The 20,680-nt window shown below is 36.9% G+C and overlaps 1 protein-coding gene across 1 annotated transcript in view; it reads left to right on the top strand.

The window, feature by feature from the left end:
* The window catches only part of Slc26a7 (solute carrier family 26 member 7), a 122,881-nt gene that overhangs the window by 71,657 nt on the left and 30,544 nt on the right, over nt 1–20,680 (top strand). The window contains exons 6-11 of the mRNA XM_048358871.1: nt 227–379; nt 4,182–4,264; nt 7,038–7,185; nt 9,465–9,578; nt 16,690–16,767; nt 18,057–18,152. Of these exons, the coding sequence (XP_048214828.1) occupies nt 227–379; nt 4,182–4,264; nt 7,038–7,185; nt 9,465–9,578; nt 16,690–16,767; nt 18,057–18,152 (672 nt within the window). The remainder of the gene's footprint in view (nt 1–226; nt 380–4,181; nt 4,265–7,037; nt 7,186–9,464; nt 9,579–16,689; nt 16,768–18,056; nt 18,153–20,680) is intronic.

The raw sequence follows: 20,680 nt of genomic DNA, 5'->3' as shown, positions 1-20,680 counted from the left end.
TTTAATGACAGAGTCAAGTCTGTACTTACAGTTGAATATATAGCTTTGCTCTCCTTTTGCATTGCTCACCCTTTGCCCTCCTTTCTCTCAATACCAGACAGGAAGAAACTTTTATAGAATATTATTGAGTTTATTTGGGGCAAGATTTCCATGGCTTCTTAGGACCGACCCTAGATTTTTTTTGTGACTCTAGATTTTGATTTTTTCCCCCTCATTTGCTCTGTAGATTTATGCATATGTCTTTGAGAACATCAAGTCAGTACGCCTGGAAGCTCTGCTCTTGTCCTCGCTGAGCATTGTTGTCCTGGTACTCGTCAAAGAGCTGAACGAGCAGTTTAAAAGGAAAATTAAAGTTGTCCTTCCTGTCGATTTAGTTTTGGTAAGTATGAGATCAGCATTTTAACTTTCTGTCATTCAGTCCTTGCCAGTTGTTAGGTTCATCTGCTTATGCTTGAAGTATTGTGTGTCAACCCACAGCCCCTCCTATGATGCATTAAAGAAGGGCTAATTTGCATGGCTATACATTAATGTAAGAACAGGAAACATTGTGAGTCAACAATTTAAAAAGAGAGGCAACACATGTTTTCAATTGGTGCAGAATTTTTTCATATGCTTTTGATTTATTTTTGTTAATATAAATAAGATGACAAAGCCTACAATCTCATAAAGAGACATTTCAAAGGATCAGACTCAGGAGATCTCTGGCATGAGAAAGCAATAAAGTGTGATAGCACAACCCATTGATTTGACACCTATCAATTAAAAATGACAACAAATAACTGGTACATCTATTGTTATTATGTTTACTGACTTTAGTGAAAGGGTGCATTTCATTTTCATTAAACAGGACTGGCTCTTTAAAATAACTTTTGTGCATTTGTGCAAGAAAAAGCCAAACATTAAACCAGACTCCTAAGGCCTATGGCATCATGTATGTGTATATGATTATGTATGTGCATATATGTATGTATTAGAAACTTTAATAATGTTTAATGGGAATTAACAAAACAAAACATTAAACTGAAAAATAAGAAGTTAATACAATCATAATCTACAAACATGCCATTTTGTTGGCTTTAGTTATGTTTTTAGTGCTTTGGGATTATGCACGCACATTACAAATGGTGTCTGAATTTTTTTTTAAATTTTTATTGTCAAACTGATGTACAGAGAGGCTACAGTTTCATACATTAGGCGTTGGATACATTTCTTGTACTGTTTGTTACCTCCTCCCTCATTCTCCCCTCCCCCCTTTCTTTTTTCCTTGCCCCTCCCCCCCATGAGGTCTGAATGTTTTTGTCTCTTGAAATATCCCTTTATATTGCTGGGATACTGTAGAATTTTGCACATTATTTGGGGTAGCACACTGGAAACTGTCTTTGAAGGATGTAACTCTTTTCTGCAGGCCTAAGGTGGAAGGCATTTCCCTAGAGCAAGGCTGTGTAGAATGCTATGCGCTTGACAATTTATTAAGATAGACATAATATATGTGACCTACATACATCTATATGTGTGTGCTTCAATAAACTATAAACTTGCAGAGTACTATAACTTGTTTTTTAGTTTTCAGAGCAGCACCTATAAAATGTACCATCTTATCTCAATGTTCTACAGTCACTAAGATATGCCTGTTGTTTCTTGTGAAGCCATATTATGTTAGTTTCATAAAACCAAACATTACAAATAACCTTAGCAATGACAGCCTTGGAGCTAGTGATAAAGTAGTTGTTACTCTTTGCACAGCTAGTAAAAATCATTTTTAAAACAAAAGATATTCTTTAGACAATGCAAAATTTGCAAAACTCAAGATATAAGTCCCAATGCACACCTTAACAATATAGATCAAAATATTAAACAAAGCAGGTCTGTTTTTCTTCTTTAACTAATATACTAATCCTCTAAGTGATGACCTTGAAAGCTGGGCTGGAATAGAGAATTATTCTGCTTCTTTGTGTTGCAGGAATATTGTAGCCTGAGGAGACACAGCCTCTAGGCTTGCTTCTCTTCCCACTCCAGCTCAGTTTCCCTCACCAGTAGATGTGTGGGCAAACATGTGGATTCTCTGTCTCCAGTGTCCAAATGTCAACTATCCCTAAAGCACCATTGCAACCATCCTGTGTCTTTTCTTGGGCTACTTTGGTGGGTTGAAACTTGGGAAAAATTTCCAACGAGCAGCCTGAGAGCCTTGTAAACAGGAAATGATAATCTTGAATAGAGAGAGCATAGATCAGAAAGAGCAGTACAGATTCAACTTGGGCATTTCTCCTGACCCTTCAAAACGTCCATCATGAGGGGAAGGTAGCAGTTGTAGATGGGCTAGATTGGCAACCCTCTGTAGCACTGGATATCTGCTCAGTTTCATCTTGCTTGGAATCAAAGGCAGAGCTGGCCTTAAACAAATGTACAATACTGACATAACGTTGAAGATGATCCAATAATTCAATGGATAAAGGAAATTTAATTATGTTAAAGAAATACAGTGAGGAAATAAGACAGTATGTAAAAGAAAGTTCAGTCTCTTAGAAAAAATACTATTCTATCATAATACTTATATAATTTTCACAGTATAATCTGGATGGTTTTGTTATCTTTCTCTTTCTCATTCTATTCCAAATCCTCAAGGACATTTTTATTTTTAAGGTCATGTGGTGTTTTAGAAATGTCTGCTAGCTCAGAAATGCGTAGATAGAAAACAACTTTCAAAACACTATTATTGGCCATTTATGGTTAGATATTCTTTATGTTGCTAGTGTAGTTTGATATAGTTTTCTTTGTTAGCATGCATACAGTAATTTTTTTTACTTTAAGTAGATTAGTCCATCTGTTTTAACAAGATAAACCGTCGTGAACTGGAATTGATACCCCAACCATGTTAAAATTAGCAGAATGAAAAGATAATGAGAAAATGGGTAAACATTTTACAGTGACATGGTTGGTAAAACAAAGGTTGAACTGCCTTTGATTTGTGTTTTAAAGATGACTGTGGGTCTGGGCAGAGAACCTGTGACCTTTCTTGTAAACCTCACTAATAACCTGGTAAGATTTCTGAGACTTCACAGAGGTCATTAAAAAATTATAAAAGAAAAGAGGAGGAGATGAGAGGATGGTAAGAAAGAACAGAAAAGTTGAACATAACCAAAGTAGGTTATACCATGTGTGGACATAACACAATGAATCCCTTTACTTTGCACAAACAATACATGCTAATTTAAAACATCAGGTCAGAGCCAGTTTGTGGACTAGCCTGCTTCTACTTCAAGGATTAGTCAAAGCTGAATCATTGATGGCTAATATAAATTAGGAATAAGGATCCAATATCTCAACCACTTGAGACAGTGTTATAGAGGGAATATGTGTTGCTTTATAAAGTATCCTGCTAGGTCATTAGAGACAAGTCTTTAGGTTGGACTATGGGATCTAAGCATACACATAAACACACATACACACAATACACAATTACATAATCCCATATTAAGCGTTTTGTTTCTCTTCGAAAGTGGCCACAAGTGTGTTGATATAAGGTTGAGTAATAGAAAAGGCATTATTATTAGGCTGCCATCAAATTTTGAAACTATAAATTATATGCTCTTTTTTAATAATTATATTTTAAATTTTACCTAGCAATTGCATATATGTGTGTGATATACTATAACATGTAAATACTGAATGATCTGTAGTAATCAGATCAGATGTGTAATTGATATACCTGCCACCTGAGATATTTACAATTTCTTTGTTTTGGGAACATTGCAAATCCTGTCTGGCTATTTTGAAGTGTAGTATTACTCCTTGTCAACCATGGTCATCTCACCGTGCTACAGAATACCAGAAATTATTCTTTCTATCCTACTGTACCTTTGTATGTGTTAACCATCTTTTCTCTACCCCTCTTCCCTGACTTTTCAAGGCTTTTTTTTTTTTTTACTTATTTGAGACAGGATCTTAATGTTGGACTCAAACTCACATTCTCCTCCACTCACATTCTCAGCCACTCAACTTAATGGGTTACATCTCCCCATGCTTGGCTTGATTAAAAATGTTTTACTAATTAATAAAACACATGTAATGACTATATTACTCTTGAAATCATAAAGCATGCAATGTTTACATTGAAATGGTTTTAAGGCTTGAAAGGCTAGTAATATGTATCTTTTTTTCTTTCCTCCAATGGAACAACACAGATTGTTGCTGCATCACTTGCTTGCTATTGCACCAATATGGAAAACACATATGGATTACAAGTAGTTGGTCATATTCCCAAAGGGTAATGTAGTTTTCCTTTTCATATATTATTTATTGGTTAGTTTTTGTTATGATGGGGCTAGTGGTTGAGTATGCATTTCATTCCTTTTCGTGCCGGTATGAGAAAATTCTAAGAAATTTCTTTGATAAATACAAGAATCAAACTTTTATAGTAACTTCCTAAGCTATCAGTTTGCCTATAATTAAGCAAGCTGTTAATAGTTATAACCTCACTCCAGATAAAGAAATTCAAGAAATATTTACAAAGAAATTCAGGAAATATTTATAAATGTATCATTTAGGGGAAAAAAAAAACACCAAGGGCATTATATTTGCAAGAGTTATTCTTTGGGAATTAGTTTCTCCTACCATTCCCCTCATATTTTTATGCCTATTTCTTTTTCTTTTTTTAAAGTTTTTATTATAAAACTGATGTACAGAGAGGTTACAGTTCCATACGTTAGGCATTGGATACATTTCTTGTACTGTTTGTTACCTTGTCCCTCATACCCCCCTCCCCCCTCCCCCTTACCCTTTCTCCCCCTGAGGTGTTCAGTTCACTTACACCAAACAGTTTTGCAAGTATTGCTTTTGTAGTTGTTTCTCTTTTTTTACCCTGTGTCTCTCAATTTTGGTATTCCCTTTCAATTTCCTAGTTCTAATACCAGTATACACGGTTTCCAATATACTCAGATAAGATTACAGAGATAGTGTAGATACAATTACAGGAAGGTGATACAAGAACATCATCAATAATAGAAGCTACAGATACACATGGGATGTTGAAAGTAGTTACAACTGTGATATAACAATCGTTTCCATAACATGGAGTTCATTTCACTTAGCATCATCTTATGTCATCATAAGGGTATAGCTATTGGGCTCTTGTGATCCTCTGCTATGGCTTGCCTAAACCTGTGCTAATTATTCCCAATAAGGGAGACCATAGAGTCCATGTTTCTTTGGGTCTGGCTCACTTCACTTAGTATAATTTTTTCCAAGTCCTTCCATTTCCTTACAAATGGGGCAATGTCATTCTTTCTGATAGAGTTTTATGCCTATTTCTATTTTATTAAAATCATGCTGAGACTAGAAAGAGACTACTTGAAAGAGCAAGTGCCTAGGTGGAGGAATTTAGTAGCAAGAGGCAGAGAAGATGCAGAGGAGCAAGTGTGATTACCCTTCAGCCTAGGGGACATTTAACAATAAAGGAAGTGTATGCTTTTGAAGAACCGTCCACACTGTAAGACTTTCAGAATTAGGCTGAAAACAAGAAGGCATATTAGGGAAAGGGGGTGGCTCTCTTTTTAAAAATTTATTTCTCTCTTTAATGGGCTGCATGTACCACACACTGATACATAGAAAGTTGAGTTATTGTTGTTGAGACTTCTACTTTTTTTTTTTTCCAATTTTTTAAACCTCATTTGGTGATAGAGGAGCAATGGGAATTTTTCAGGGCTTAGAAAACATTAAAAATCCTCTCCACCTTTACTAGCCTAGTTTCTGGGACTAAAGATTATTACCCGAACCAACTGGTATCTTCTAAAAGTTTCTCTGCTTCTCTACCTTTCAAAGCCAATTTATCATTTTAGTTTTATGCCAGTTGCTGTTACTATTAGCACATTCGATTTCCATGAAATGAAAGTTCTTTATACTTAGAAACTGTAGCAGTTTTATGTCTTAGGACCTGTAATCATACAGATCAATAGGTCATAGGGGTATACTTCACTTAATGGTTAAAGAGCCATGCCATTCTTCCAGTTTTTAAAAATTTCCCTTATTTAGAGTGACCTTTCTAGAAACACCCCTTTAAAGTATCACAAAAATGAGCAAGGTTTTGAAAGGAAATGAGGCTGAGACCGAATCTCAGCTGGTTCATTTTCTTTGTGACATGATGTTTTTCTCCTCCATAAAGTGGTTATGTGGTGCTTTGTTTGAGGGGTTTGAGGAGAATAAAATGAAATAGCTAATAAGAAAAGTCCAGCATTCTATTTACATACACATATTAAATCAATATGAACTCACTTCCCTTTTTCTTCTATTTTGCCAGCGAGAATTTTTTTATTTGTTTATTTTGGTAAATCTCCCAAAGAATCATCAGGAATTCATAAATGAGGATACTCCGGCTTAAGTGGTTTTCAAAGGACTATAAGACAATGGCTGGGTATTATTTGAAAAGTATTTTAGTCATTTCCTTGAAATGGAGCTAAGTGTTGTGATATATTTTACAGCACTGAATAGATGGACTCTTCCTATATATATTTTTTTCTTAACATGTGTAAGCCTTAGTTCAGTGTGCTGTGAAAGGGTTGAGTAATTCAGATAATGAAGTCAATGGCATAGTTGGGGATTAGCTCAAGAATGGAGACCCACAGTAAACTAGTGTGCGTCCAGCACTGCAGAATTCAAGGAAAGAAATGCCTTCTCCAATGGCAGCCAAATAAATATTTGGAAAAGTTCAAATGAAAGAACGTTTCCATATTTGCTTTTGTTTCTGAAACAGTGTAATTTTATTTTTGGGGAGTCAGAATTTCTGTGGTGTAACCTGAATTCCCTGAGCATAAAAGCAAGTTGGATACAAGAGGCTATCCCTGTGGTATTTCTTAAAATGTTGCTTTTTTGCTAACTAATGTTGAAAATAAAGGGCTTCTGAGGGCACAGACTGCTTGGTTTTCTCATGGGTCTTTCACTTAGCCTGTGTAAACTCCAGAGTCAGGACCACAGTTAAATGCATTGCAAGTTGCTACAGAAGTTCCATGAAAGCTGAAGTCTTGAGCATGGTTCTCTTCCCACAGAATACCTCCACCTCAAGCTCCCCCAATGGGTATCCTGTCAGCAGTCCTCACTGAAGCCTTCGGAGTGGCACTTGTAGGCTATGTGGCCTCCCTGGCTCTTGCTCAAGGTTCTGCCAAGAAATTTAAATATTCTGTTGATGACAACCAGGTAGGATATGGCTCTGTTGTAGCACTGTCCTGTGTACGGTTAGATCCTGGAAATGACAGACTTTGAACAATATATCCTACCTACATATATAGTAGGAATGGATAAAACTCATTGGAAGAAAAGTCTGTTTCTCATAGGAAGTTGAAAAATCAGAGGTTCAGCCTTTAAAACATTTACTTTTTTTTTTTTTTTTTTTTTTTTTTTTTTTTTTGGGCCAGTCCTGGGCCTTGGACTCAGGGCCTGAGCACTGTCCCTGGCTTCTTCCCGCTCAAGGCTAGCACTCTGCCACTTGAGCCACAGCGCCGCTTCTGGCCGTTTTCTGTATATGTGGTGCTGGGGAATCGAACCTAGGGCCTCGTGTATCCGAGGCAGGCACTCTTGCCACTAGGCTATATCCCCAGCCCCAAAACATTTACTTTTTAAAGGAAAAAGACGCCCCTGATATTCTTCTGTTTTGTTTTGTTTTTTTCAAGGACAGAAGCCAAATTATTTATTCATCACTGCAGGTTAACTTTAAAGACATGGATTTCAAAACACAGTGCCAGCATTACTTAGTCTTCTTAGTAAGACATGGGAAGAATGTGAAGCACCAGTACCAGAATGTCAACCAATGCACAATATACTTGTTATATATTACACTAAAATTATAATATATATGAATATATTTGAATATATTTCTGTTAGTCTTGCTTTAATCCCCATGATTTTACAGGGCCATAGAGATCTGGGGATAAGCAAGCATGTACTGGTTATGTATAACAAACTCTGAGTACTCACTCCACTCTCACACTACCTGACCTTATTTCTTTGTGTATACCACTTTTCTTACCTGTAATGAGTAGAATTATTGGGCAAAGCATTTGCCTAGCAAGTGCAATGTCCTGCGTTTGATCGGTAGTACTAAAAAGAAGACACTATTCTATGGTGTATATTGAGGTCTTATATGTAATAGATACTGGCTTAGGTTCAAAAGCTGAGTGATATAAGCCATGTTATTCATCTACTTGAAAATTTTCAATATTTTCCCCTCAGAGTCTAATTAAAAGACTCATTGTTTCGAGCTATTCAGAAAACATAGGATGCTGAATTCTAATATGAGCCTTCCCACCTGGGCAAAAGCATGAGACCTCATAGAAAATAAATAAAAAAAACACTAAGGATGTGGATCACATCTCAAGTGATGTAGTCTGCTGTAGCAAGTGCAAGGTGCTGAGCTCAATGCCCAGTACTACCTTCTCTGACATATTTCTATTATAATTTTTTAGTGTTAAAAGTTTTCAGCAGGGGATGGGGATATGACCTAGTGGCAAGAGTGGTTGCCTCATATACATGAGGCCCTGGGTTCAATTCCCCAGCACCACATATACAGAAAATGGCAGAAGTGGCACTGTGGCTCAAGTGGCAGAGTGATAGCCTTGAGCAAAAAGAAGCCAGGGACAGTGCTCAGGCCCTGAGTTCAAGCCCCAGGACTGGCCAAAAAAAAAAGTTTTCAGCAAAAACAAAAGTTTTCATCATAAACTAACGAAGACAAGATATTTAAGAAATTCTTTTTCTAGTAGCTTCTACAGAGAGTAGATATACAATGCTCACCATTCCACAATGACAAGTGCAAGGGCAAAAAAAAAAAGTTTTCAGCAAAAGGAAACTTTTTTTTCACTGGCTGTACATATCTCCTCACTTTTCTTTGCAAGTTATGCCCCTGCCTTAGGACATTTGCATGTACTATTCCTTTTGCAGGAATTGTATTCCCTCACATATCTCCACACCCCACCCCACCCCCCCAAAAAAAAAGAAAAAAAAGAAAGAGAAAAAGGAAGGGAAAAAAAAGAAAAGAAGAAATGAGCACTGGTTTTGATGGGAAGAGTATGTATGGCATTGATTAAGCTTCATTTATATATATATATATATATATATATATATACATATATATAAACATATTAAACTGAAGCCTTTTCATAGACCTTAGTACAACTTCTTAAAGATAATAAAAATAATTTAAACAGACAGAGAAGAAGTTGACATCAGAGAGCAAAATAAATATTATTCCTTTATAGGGTTCTTATAAGAATTGAGTGCCTCAAGCGCTGGCTCACTGTAAACAGTCAATGTGAGATATTTTTCATAAAAAGTGTGAAATCACTACTTGTGGGGGAACAGAAATGGAAATTCAACAGCTTTACAAGTTAGAGATGGTTTGTAGAAGTAGATGAGTTACAGTTTATTTGCAAAGGTTGACTGTGATTTAGAAATGACGCTTCCTGCTATTATCAATCTTGCAGGAATTCTTGGCCCACGGCCTGTGCAACGTGATTTCTTCATTCTGCTTCTGCATACCCAGTGCTGCTGCCATGGGAAGGACAGCTGGCCTGTACAGCACAGGATCGAAGACTCAGGTGACAAATGCACCCTGCATGGAAAGTGGACGTGTGAGCCTGCAGAACCATGAAAATATCTCTTCAAGTTTTGCTGCACTTTCCTAGAAAGCCATTCTGTCTCTGTTTCTGTCTCTTTCCCTCCCTCCTTTCCCCATCTTCTGCTCCATTCCCTCCCTCTCTCCTTCCTTCTCTCCCTCCTTCCCCCTGTCCCTCCATCTCCCCTTCTTCTGAATGATTCTTCTGGAATCTTGACTGACAGTGAACGCACTAACACATTCTGTACAAACGGCAGCTTTATTGTTCAGCAACCTTTGAAACCAATCCGCCCTCTAGTGGTAATTCTGAATTTTTCCTTTGATCTACACAAGGTGACATTTTTCTTGTTTGTTGGCTTTTTTTTTTTTTTTTTACATAAAATTACCTCTATTATATGCAAAATAAGCCCCTGGCATGGAAATTCCTATGCGTAGTGGCGAATTGAGGTATGTGAGATAAGATGCCTGTCAATATTTTAGGCTAAAGAAAGAATTATTGTGTAATATAAGGGAATTAAAAATAATTTGTTAGGACCTTGCCATAAACAAGAATGTGGCAAGACCATTTTCTAGTCTCAGTTGGCTCCTCCAACTTGCTGTGGGCTCTTGAAAAATTTTCTACTTGACATGTGGTCTGAGAAGGTTGGAGTAGCATCCCTGAGATATTTCTACCCTGAATGTATTCCATTTCTTAACTTTCCTTAGGCATTTACCATCCTTTTCTAATTACTAGTTTACTAACAAGAAAACCCCCTGATTAATCTTTGTAACTTTCAACATCAAATGTCTAAATGAAAGAAGACTTTGAGAAAGTTTGTATTTTTTTTAAATCTGAGTTGGTCATAAATTTATTTAATTAGGAAGGCAGGAAGAAAAAGATGGTCATTTTTTCTTTGTCTTAGAGGCCACATATTTGAATGATTATAGCATCAAAATTCCCCTAAGAACTTTTTAATTAATAGAGTTATTTTTCTGCATAGTATTCTATTTATCACACTTCCAAAGAAATGAAAGAAATCTAGTAAAACACAAATTTAAAAAGTTAAAACTTAGGTGCTAGGATATTTTCAACAAATAACTATGATGATAAAAATGGTCATTAAAAATTCCCATAAAGATGCCCAAGAAGAAATCTTATTTAATGAATGGTCTCAAGTCAACAATGTTTTCCCATTGTTAGACATTTAGATCCTTCACATTACCAGTATTAATTTTATATAGATATCACTGATAGCTGACATGGCTTGAAGAGAACTCTAGACAAACCAACAATTTAAAGTTTTGCTCTAAATAGACTTATTTGTAATATATATACATATATATCTTTTAAAATTTATTGTAGCTTCTATTGTTGATGATTCTCTTGTATCCCCTTTCTGTGGTTGTACCTGCACTATCTCTGTATCTTATCTGAGTACATTGGAAATCGTGTATACTGGTATTAGAACTAGGAAACTGAAAGGGAATACCAAAATTGAGAGACACAGGGTGAAAAAGACAAACGACTACAAAAGCAATACTTGCAAAACTGTTTAGTGTAAATCTACTGAACAACTCATGGGGGGAAAGGGAAAGGGGAGGGTGGAGGGGGGAATGAGGGAGGAGGTAACACACAGTACAAGAAATGTATCCAATGCCTAACGTATGAAACTGTAACCGCTCTGTATATCAGTTTGACAATAAAGAAATGAAAAGAAAAAAATTTATTGTTATTGTAAAGGTGATGTACAGAGGGGTTACAGTTACATATATCAGATAAGGAATATTTTTTTTGGAATAATGTCAGCCTTCCTTTTCTCTCTCCCAGTTTTTCCTCACCTACTAGTTGTATAGTTCATTTTTAACATAGTGTCCAGTGAGTACCACTGCTGTATTTGTTCACCCTTTGTCCCACCATTTGCCCTCCCAAAGATAGATAAATAAATAAGACAAAAGGAAATGAAAATGAACACAGCAACAAAAACATTTCTTTTAAATGCAAAATAATTTTAAAAACGGTCTCCACAATGGCTCTGTCTTTCTTAAGGACTGGACTTACACCTTGAAAATTAACCTAGAAAACACATGCATAGCAGAAAGGCATAAACAGACTAATGATAACCATTAAAACATTAGTTAGCTACATTATACTTTTCAATGAAGTTACCAACCGATATATTTGCAGCATTCCCACAGAAATGCTGTAATAGAGAATTTATGTGAAGTTATATTTTACAGGGGTAAGAGATGTGTATGGGTCAGTCTTTTTTTTTTGGCCAGTCCTGGGCCTTGGACTCAGGGCCTGAGCACTGTCCCTGGCTTCCTTTTGCTCAAGGCTAGCACTCTGCCACTTGAGCCACAGCGCCACTTCTGGCCGTTTTCCATGTATGTGGTACTGGGGAATTGAACCCAGGTCTTCATGTATACAAGGCAGGCTCTCTTGCCACTAGGCCATATTCCCAGCCCATATGGGTCAGTCTTAACACATTTGCTTAGAGTGCACAGGGCCCTGAGCTTGATTTCTATCTAGTACTGGAAACCAAACCAAACTGAAACAACAATAATATGTTTTTAACACGCAACTATGATCATTCTATTTCTTACTCAGACTTCAGATCTATCTAGCTCACAAGGCTCTGAGTGTTTGCAGCACAGCCTCTTTGGGGATTTCTTTACACATTATTTTTCACTTTTGTGCACACTCTCCTTGGTTCCTGTGGACTCCACTGTTGGAGAATATGCCATCCTTACCCCTCGGAGCCAATTCCTCCTCTCAATCTTCAGATCTCACTATCTCCTCTGACTCACAGGTGCTATTTTCCTTCAGAGTCCTGTGAACTGTTGGACATTGTTCCTGTGATCATCTGACTCAGATCTGCCTTCTACTATTGACTTCCTGCTACTAGAGAGCCTGCCTCGGCCTGCCGGGCTTCACATCAAATGGCATGTGTAGCCCTGGAAAGGAACATTGGTGCTGATGCACTATTACAGGAAGGACAAGTGAGAAAAGTAGTCAAGAATTACAAAAATTGAGGGGCTGGGAATATGTCTTCGTGGTAGAGTGCTTGCCTTGCATACACGAAGCCCTGGGTTTGATTCCTCAGCACCACATTTATAGAAAAGGCCAGAAGTGGCGCTGTGGCCCAAGTGGTAGAGTGCAAGTCTTGAGCAGAAAGAAGCCAGGGACAGTGCTCAAGTTCTGAGGAAAGCCCCAGGACTGGAAAAAAAAAAAATTAAAGAATTACAAAAATTGACTATACATTTGGCCACCATTTAAAGGGACAGAATAAGCCAGGCAGTTTTCCTCCAGGCAATTTTAAATTGTCATTAAGTTCAGCATGTTTAGAGTTCGGAAAATGTCATGGTTTTCCCCAGTGCTACTTTTAAATTTTAATATATACACATACCATAAAATTTACCATTTAGTGATTTTTAAGTGCATCATTTCATGGCATCAAATATAATACCATTGTGCTTTAATTTATGTTAGTAGCTATTAGTAGTACAAGACAGTTTCATTGTGACATGTCCACATAGCCCTAGCATGCATCTTGGTCAGACTCAGCCCTTCGGATACTCTTCTTCCTCCTTTCTCATCTTCCCACACCAAGCTTCACAATAGTTCCATGTTCACACATGTACAATTTTGAACCAGGCTTCAGACCAAACACATTAGAGAAACACTTGAATTAGAGACATATTATGAGCTACCCACATCATTTTAAATTACCAAGTAGTCACTCTTTTTTTAAAGAAGTAGAAGAAATGGAGGAAATTAACATGAATGCTGTCATTTCATTTTTTTTATTGAAAAAACACTATTTCAGTATGGAATTAACTTCAAAGTGATTTCTAATATTTTTACATTTTTTCCCACTTTGTGCTTCTCTGGTGCAGAATTTATAGCTGCAGCTTAATTTCACAAAGATGATACACAATTCAAGTGCTCAAGAGCTACATAAGATGATGTTACATAGTAAATTGAGGGCCATTTTTACACATGTGAGTGTAACGCCTTTAAATGCTTTAAGAAATCTAACGGAAACATTTGAGCAGCCATGTGGGAAGAGATAAATTATTTCATAGCAAGTGCTGTGATCAAAGATTTGGGCACATGTCTGTCCTCCACATGTAGACAGCCATCTTACTGTTGTTGTCTCCTTCAGACATGACATGCAAAGCCTGTGTATTGACGGGCCTTGAGGAGGACAAGTTAGATTTGCTATTCAGATAGCACAACTGAATGCTGCCTTTCTTCCAGCCGTCCATCCCTCCCTGTGGGGGAATGTGAACTGTGGGAGGGAACTCAGTGTCCGCTGCATGCTCATCTTCACTTCCAATGGAGGAAACACCCCAGTGCTCCAGGGGGACTCTGGGAATCACTCAGGAGCCTTGAGCAATGACAGACAGCATCTACTGCAGAGGCAGGAAAGCCACAATGGAAAACAGCAGCTGGCCTGTGGGTCTGCCATGCTGAGGTTGCCATGCCTCTGGGAATTGATTTGCCAAACCAGAATCCTTTATTCTTCCAAAATTGACTTGTTGCTTGTATCTCCCTTAAAGGCTTTCCTTTACCTAAGGCTTTCCTTATTATTTCCTTTTCTGTCCCATCTCCTTTATTAGTATAGTACTTTCCATAAACTTGTATATCTATCATCTATCTTTCTGTCTGTCTGATCTCTCAGCTTACATTGTGTCCTTTGACAACTAGCTAAAAAGGAAACAACTGGAGTGGAAAAGGAGAAAATATTGATGATTTCATTAACTTTTTGTGTTTGTGCACACACTGTACTGCCACTTCAACTCAGAGCCTTTGCCCTGTCCCTTAGCATTTTCACTCGAGTTTGGAGTTCTATCATTGAGTCACAGCTCCACTTCTGGCTTCTTGTGGGTTCACTAGAGCCTTACAGACGTTCCTGCCCAAGCTGGCTTTGAGCCATGACCTTCAGATCTTACTTTCCTGAACAGGTGAGATGACAGGCATGAGCCACCAGAGCCCAGCTTTCACTAAATTTTAGGAGGGCTGGTTCTTCAATGAGACTATTTGTAATTCTAAAACAAAAAGTTATTTTTGGACATTTAGTTAGTATGACATGAAAAGAGACAAAGATTCAAATTCCAAGGCAGTGGTTGCTCTATAGATAATTGAGGCTGTGGACACAGAGTCTTACTGATTATAATGGAACTCTAAATGGAACTGATTAGGAAGAAATGACTTAGTCATTTTTTGTTGTTTACTGAGATTTAAAAGGACCATGTTAAATATTATTTAGAGAAAAGCTTAAGCTTGTTGTATTTTGCTATTTTTAAGTGGACATATTTCAGTAATGGTTTTAGTGTATGTTAGTGTATTCTGGGCCTTTAAAATATATTTGGTTTTTACTTAAGAGCATACCATTGGGAACTCTCTAGCTTGTGAGGTACAGAAAAGCCAGTGATCTGGCTCACTTTGCCCAGCTGTGGGCTGCGGTGTGCTCACATTCCCCTCATTACCAGTGCTACAAATCACAGCTACCAATTCAAAGTCAGAGCCAATTTTGACCATTTACTACTAATGGATGATGCTTATCCTACTTCTATTTAAGGAGAAAAGAAAGGGTTTTTGGTGTGTGTGTGTGTGTGTGTGTGTGTGTGCACTCATGCGCGTGCATATTTGTGTGTGTTTGTGCTGGTCCTGGGGCTTGAACCTGGATAGTGTCCCTAAACTTTTGTGCTCAAGCTTAGTGCTCTTCTACTTGAGCTACAGCTCCAATTCCACCATTTTTGGTGCTGAATTGGAGATAAGAGTTTCAGAGACTTTCTTGCCTGGGCTGGCTTCCAACCAAGATCCTCAGATCTCAGCTTTACTAGGTTTAAAGGCACCTGGTTGGAAAGTTTTTAAGACTTTGAAACAAAACACGATAGTAAACAAATATTTAGAGATTATTCGATGTGTGTTTCGATGTAATTAAGACTTCTCAGCGGTCCTAAAAAATACTTAGATCTTGGTTGTCACTATAACTTTTTTAAAGGAGAGAACTGAGGAGAGACAGACAGACAGAGACAGAGACACAGATGAAGAGAGAGATTGAGACAGATATATAGACAGATTGACCAGGCTCAGCAAGGCAACCTCTCAATCCCATTTTCTGCTGGCCAATAAATGCCTCCATCTTGCTAAACATCCAACATTTCATCTTCAGCTCTCTTTGGCAGTAGATAGGACAATGTCAAATCAATACAGTGATGCCAAATGAAACTTACATTTTAAAATGAGAGAATAAATCCATAAATTATCACATATTTTTGATGGCCCATAAGTCCATGTTGAAGTCAATACAGAGATCAATTTGAAGAAAATTTTTAAAGAAAATATATCTTTGGCTTTCAGAGATACCAGTACACATTTCATGTTGATATCATGACTTTTTAATTCACTATCTCTGGGACTTAAGACAAGTTAGATTTCCTCTCTATGCCTCAGATCCTACCAAAGAATTTGACACCTGTTTAAGTCTATCCTAGCTCCTAAGACTCTTTACTGGTTTTGTTTTCTGGTATAACATAAGTGTATAATAAAAATGATCACAAGGATGTGTGCCATTGCCTTTCGTTTTGAAACAAACCTTAACATGTAGTATTTTTTTCCTTTGGTATTAATGTGTATTTCCCAAGTCCCTTACTGAGTTATCTGAGTGGGTGCTATGATTTGCCTGCTCAGAAAATCCCTAGGCCGTGTAACTAGTCATCTACAAAACCATCTAAAAAATAAAGAGGGGAGTCATGCAAAGCAAGAGAAGGCTAAAGAACATTCCATTGAAATATTATTTCCACTGTTCAACAAGGACTGTGGAACACACATTGCTGTTGTCTTATTTCTCTGTGTGGAAATGCTTTTCTCTCATCAATGACTTAATTTGATTGCACCAGTGTGTCAGCTGTTACCTATGGCTCCTCTCAGCTGCCCATCAAAATATAGATAATGACAGTCAATACAATTTCACAATGATGTGCCAACATTTTGTTCCTTCTTATCAAGGTGAACTAAGAATTTCTTTCCCCCAACCCCCAACCCCCAGCTTTGAAATAACAAAAGAGTTCAAGGCTTTCTTTTTTGTCTGTCTTGTATTTTGCAGGTGGCTTGTCTAATCTCTTGCATTTTCGTCCTTATAGTCATCTATGCACTAGGACCTTTGCTATACTGGCTGCCCATGGTACAGTAATGCTTTTTCACTACCTACTTTTTAACTTTACTTTTCATTAGAGTCTTGTGTATAAAATAACTTGGAAGGGTAAACTCAATAATCTGAAATCTGAAATTATTTTCCATAAATGATAGCTGACTAGGAATGTGGTTTGCAGAGAAGCAGCATTTAATGAAGGAGGAATGGGAGGTTACCGTGGTTGATACATTATTCAGCTCAAGGATGAAAGTAGCCCTTGGAATCATTGTTATTCTGTGAGCAAGAGGATGGTGGAAGTAGAAATACTCTGCTGAAAATGTAGATAATGGGCCTCCTCAGTAAGGAGAAATTGCCTGCTGTGCATGAGGCCTTGGTTCACTTCCTAGCACTTCATAATGAGGCTGAGATATGAGGATCATAGTTGGAAGCCAGGGCAAGAAATTCTGTAAGACTCTTATCTCCACTAAATTACCAGGAAAGCTGAAAGAGGTGATGTGTCTCAAGTGGTAGAGGGTTAGCTTTGAGCAAAAGAAACTCAGGGACAGAGCCCAGGCCTTGACTTCAAGGCCCAAGACTGAAACAAACAACAACAACAAAAAAGGAGAGAAGATAAAAATTTGGATGAATTTTCTCAGAAATTTTCTGGTACAAGGGTCTAGGGAACAAAATGGCTCTTCCCACCCCTTGATATACCCATCATAGAGTGTGCATCAGATAATCAATACCAGTGGTTCACCTTGCTCTTCATAAGCCAGAGGCATTATAGTGACCAGAATTTAAGAATCTCATCTGAAGAGAGTGAATCTCAGTCCTTCATTTCTATAGTTTTTCATTTGTGTGATACCAATAAATCAAGTTCACAGGATGATCTTTCATTAATCAAGTTCATTTTCTAAAGATATGCACATCTTCAAATAAAACCAGATAATTGATATTCTGTACTGTTGTAAAAATTATATTGGATATAAACATGTTTGTTTGTTTTTTTGCAACAAAGATGTATCAGACAAATGATAATACTTGAAGTTAAGGAACAGTTAGTCTTATGTTATTTACCCCTGTAATGCTTCACTTGTCCATTTGACTTATTTTTTTTTTGTTTTACAGAATTGCTAAGTTTTGTCCTATGATTTCATATAATTGGTCCTATATTCATAAAGCAGAATAGTTTATTTCCAAATAAATAACATTTTAGTCTTCTTATTGGTGACTGTTTTTCAGTACTTAAGAGCAAAAATAAGAATATGTTGATTCTTTTAAGTTCAGATGAAAACTTTTATTCTACTTCTTCATCAATTTATTATTATTATTATTTGTAGTGTGTTCTTGCAAGCATTATTGTTGTGGGACTAAAGGGAATGCTAATACAGTTCCGGGATTTGAAAAAATATTGGAATGTGGATAAAATTGATTGGGTAAGTAGAAATTTGAACTGACATTTTTCTGACATTTCATTAAGTACATTTTAATATTTTTTAAGAAGAAATTTGACCAGATGATTTTTTTTCTGTTTGGCTTATGCACATGTTACCAAGGACATTTTAACATTTCCATTTGCTGAAAAAGATTCAGTTAATCTATTGTACTATGAATTATTGTTTTCTTAAAATGTAACAAAATTATTAAAATACAAATTGATTTTATAGGAAGCAGAAATTTGGGCTGGGAATGTGGCTTAGCATTTTAGAAACTCTAATGGAATTGCTAACTAATCTGAGTGGATTCAGGATGCCTGATTCATGTTATGAATTGATTCTGAAAGAGGTTATCAAGAAAATCCATAATGATAGAAATATCTCGATTTAGAGCATTCTGCATACCAAGCCTTCAGCATTCATTGCTGTAGAGTGATGCTACATGAATGCAGGCTGAGTACTATGGGGTGACCATGTTCACCGGACACATAGGAAGTCTTGGGTATTATCTTCCAAATGGCTTCTACAGAGGGAAGGGTTTGGTTCCTTAATAGGATATTGTTGGTTACAGATTAAATTGTACTGAACAACAACAAAATGTGCTTTTGACTAACACAAATGTTTAGCATTTATATAAACTTGTCTAGACAAGAGCATCCAAAATCCTCTCTATTTAGTATGCATGAGATAATTCATGCACATGTCTGCCTAGCTTGATTATGGAATCCATTGCATTGAAACATAACGATCTCTGCATTTCCTGTTTTAGTTCCTTTGTTCCGAGAAACATTGGAGGATTACTTTTGCTTTGGGTTAATTTCATAACACTCCTTCTGAGCCTCCTATTTCTGAGCTCCAACTAGAGTCTAGTGCTAAGTGAAGAATGTGGAGATGAATGAAAAATATCTGTCCTTTCTAGATAACTAATGTGCAAAAAACAGAAACACTAATTTATATACATACATGATAAAAACCTAAGTATACAATTAGTGCTAGGAAAACAAAGGTAGGAGCATCAATATGTACAGGTCAATATGAAAGAGTCACCAATTGACTTGAAATATGAGCTAACACTTGAAGGAATACTAGTTGGTAGGTAGATCAAGAGAACATAATTAGCTAGACTGATGTTGGAACATGGCTTTTATGAAGGCAGTATGAGGTAGCTCACAGAAACAAAGGGAAGAGAAGATTCAAACTTATTTTTAACTTTGTGCAAAGGTAATTCTAAGGAAATTGCTAATCATGTAGGAGGAAGCATGTTTCCATAGTAAAGGAGAGAAGATTCTGGCAAGGCTTATTTGAGGAAGTGCTTTTTAAGTTGAGACTTGAAGGCCAGAAAGAAATCATTTGGGAATAGAAGAGAGTCATGTATGCAAAATTACAGAGTGTAAGCATGTCTGGCTATGAAAGAAATCATGCATTGTGAGGATGGTAATAGTGACAGATGAGATAAATTGTTACAAAATACTATCAGGGATTATTCTAACTAATGGATATATTTATTGACCTTTGTTATTTATTTCCAGATGACAGTTTTTTCAAAGCTCTAAAAGTAGCCCCAAGAAAGAACTAAGCATTTGGAGAGCCTGACTTATAACTGATGATTCTGTGGGAGAATAAACATACTTTAAAAATAGAACCAGATGCTACCAAAATTTTTGGTTGCTCTGATGAATTCTGGCCTCTGGGCTCTGTGGTTTTATAAATAGCAGGGACCAGGATCCTTAGCTCCATTTTGAAACATGAAGGTTAGCCGGGAGAAATGAGACTCTTAAAGCTTTGGTGAGGTTTTATTCGACTACGTCAGACAGATTCAGGTAGCTTTCAAGGAGGAGTGGTACTTAGAGTCATCATAAGAGATTGAAGTTATGCTAAAAATTTGCAGTATATATATATGTATGATTGAATACAGTATATATGTTAGGAAGGAAAAATCACATCATGTACAATCAGAAGATTCCAATGTCAGCTGACTGATCTACATAAAAATAGTAGAATGTAGTGTCCAAACCTGTCAAAATGATAAGCTTACATGATCTCAGAATATGGAGTAACACCATTACATGTATAGGTGGAGGAGGGCAGTTATGGGGCTTGAACTCAGGGCCTCAGAGCTGGTTGGCTCAAGGTTAGCCCTCTACAATTTTGTGCCACAGCACCCCTTCTGGTTTTCTCGTAGTTAATTGGAGATAAAGAGTCTCACAGACTAGACTTTCCTCCCCTGGCTGTCTCTGAACTGTGATCCTCAGATCTCAGTCTCCTCAGTAGACAGGATTATAGAGTGTTTATTTTTTTAAAGAATCATTTAAAATATATTTTCTCTTTTACTCCAGAAGGTTTGTATTTTTATAAAAAGGAAACTTACAGATAAAAATCCCTCCATTTGCTTTCAAAGGTTTAGATATTTGAAAACAACTGTTTTTAAGAATCACTCACATTCGATAAAGGTAAATATCCAGACAAGGAAACACATTTCAAGCCAAAAAAAAAAAAAGCCAACTTCTACAATTGTTTGCTTTAAACTT

Source organism: Perognathus longimembris, chromosome 12 (assembly GCF_023159225.1).
Source record: "Perognathus longimembris pacificus isolate PPM17 chromosome 12, ASM2315922v1, whole genome shotgun sequence".
In the NCBI taxonomy this organism is placed as follows: Eukaryota; Metazoa; Chordata; class Mammalia; order Rodentia; family Heteromyidae; genus Perognathus; species Perognathus longimembris.
The sequence above is the reverse complement of the archived record's forward strand: the minus strand, read 5'-3'. Positions and strand labels throughout refer to the sequence as shown.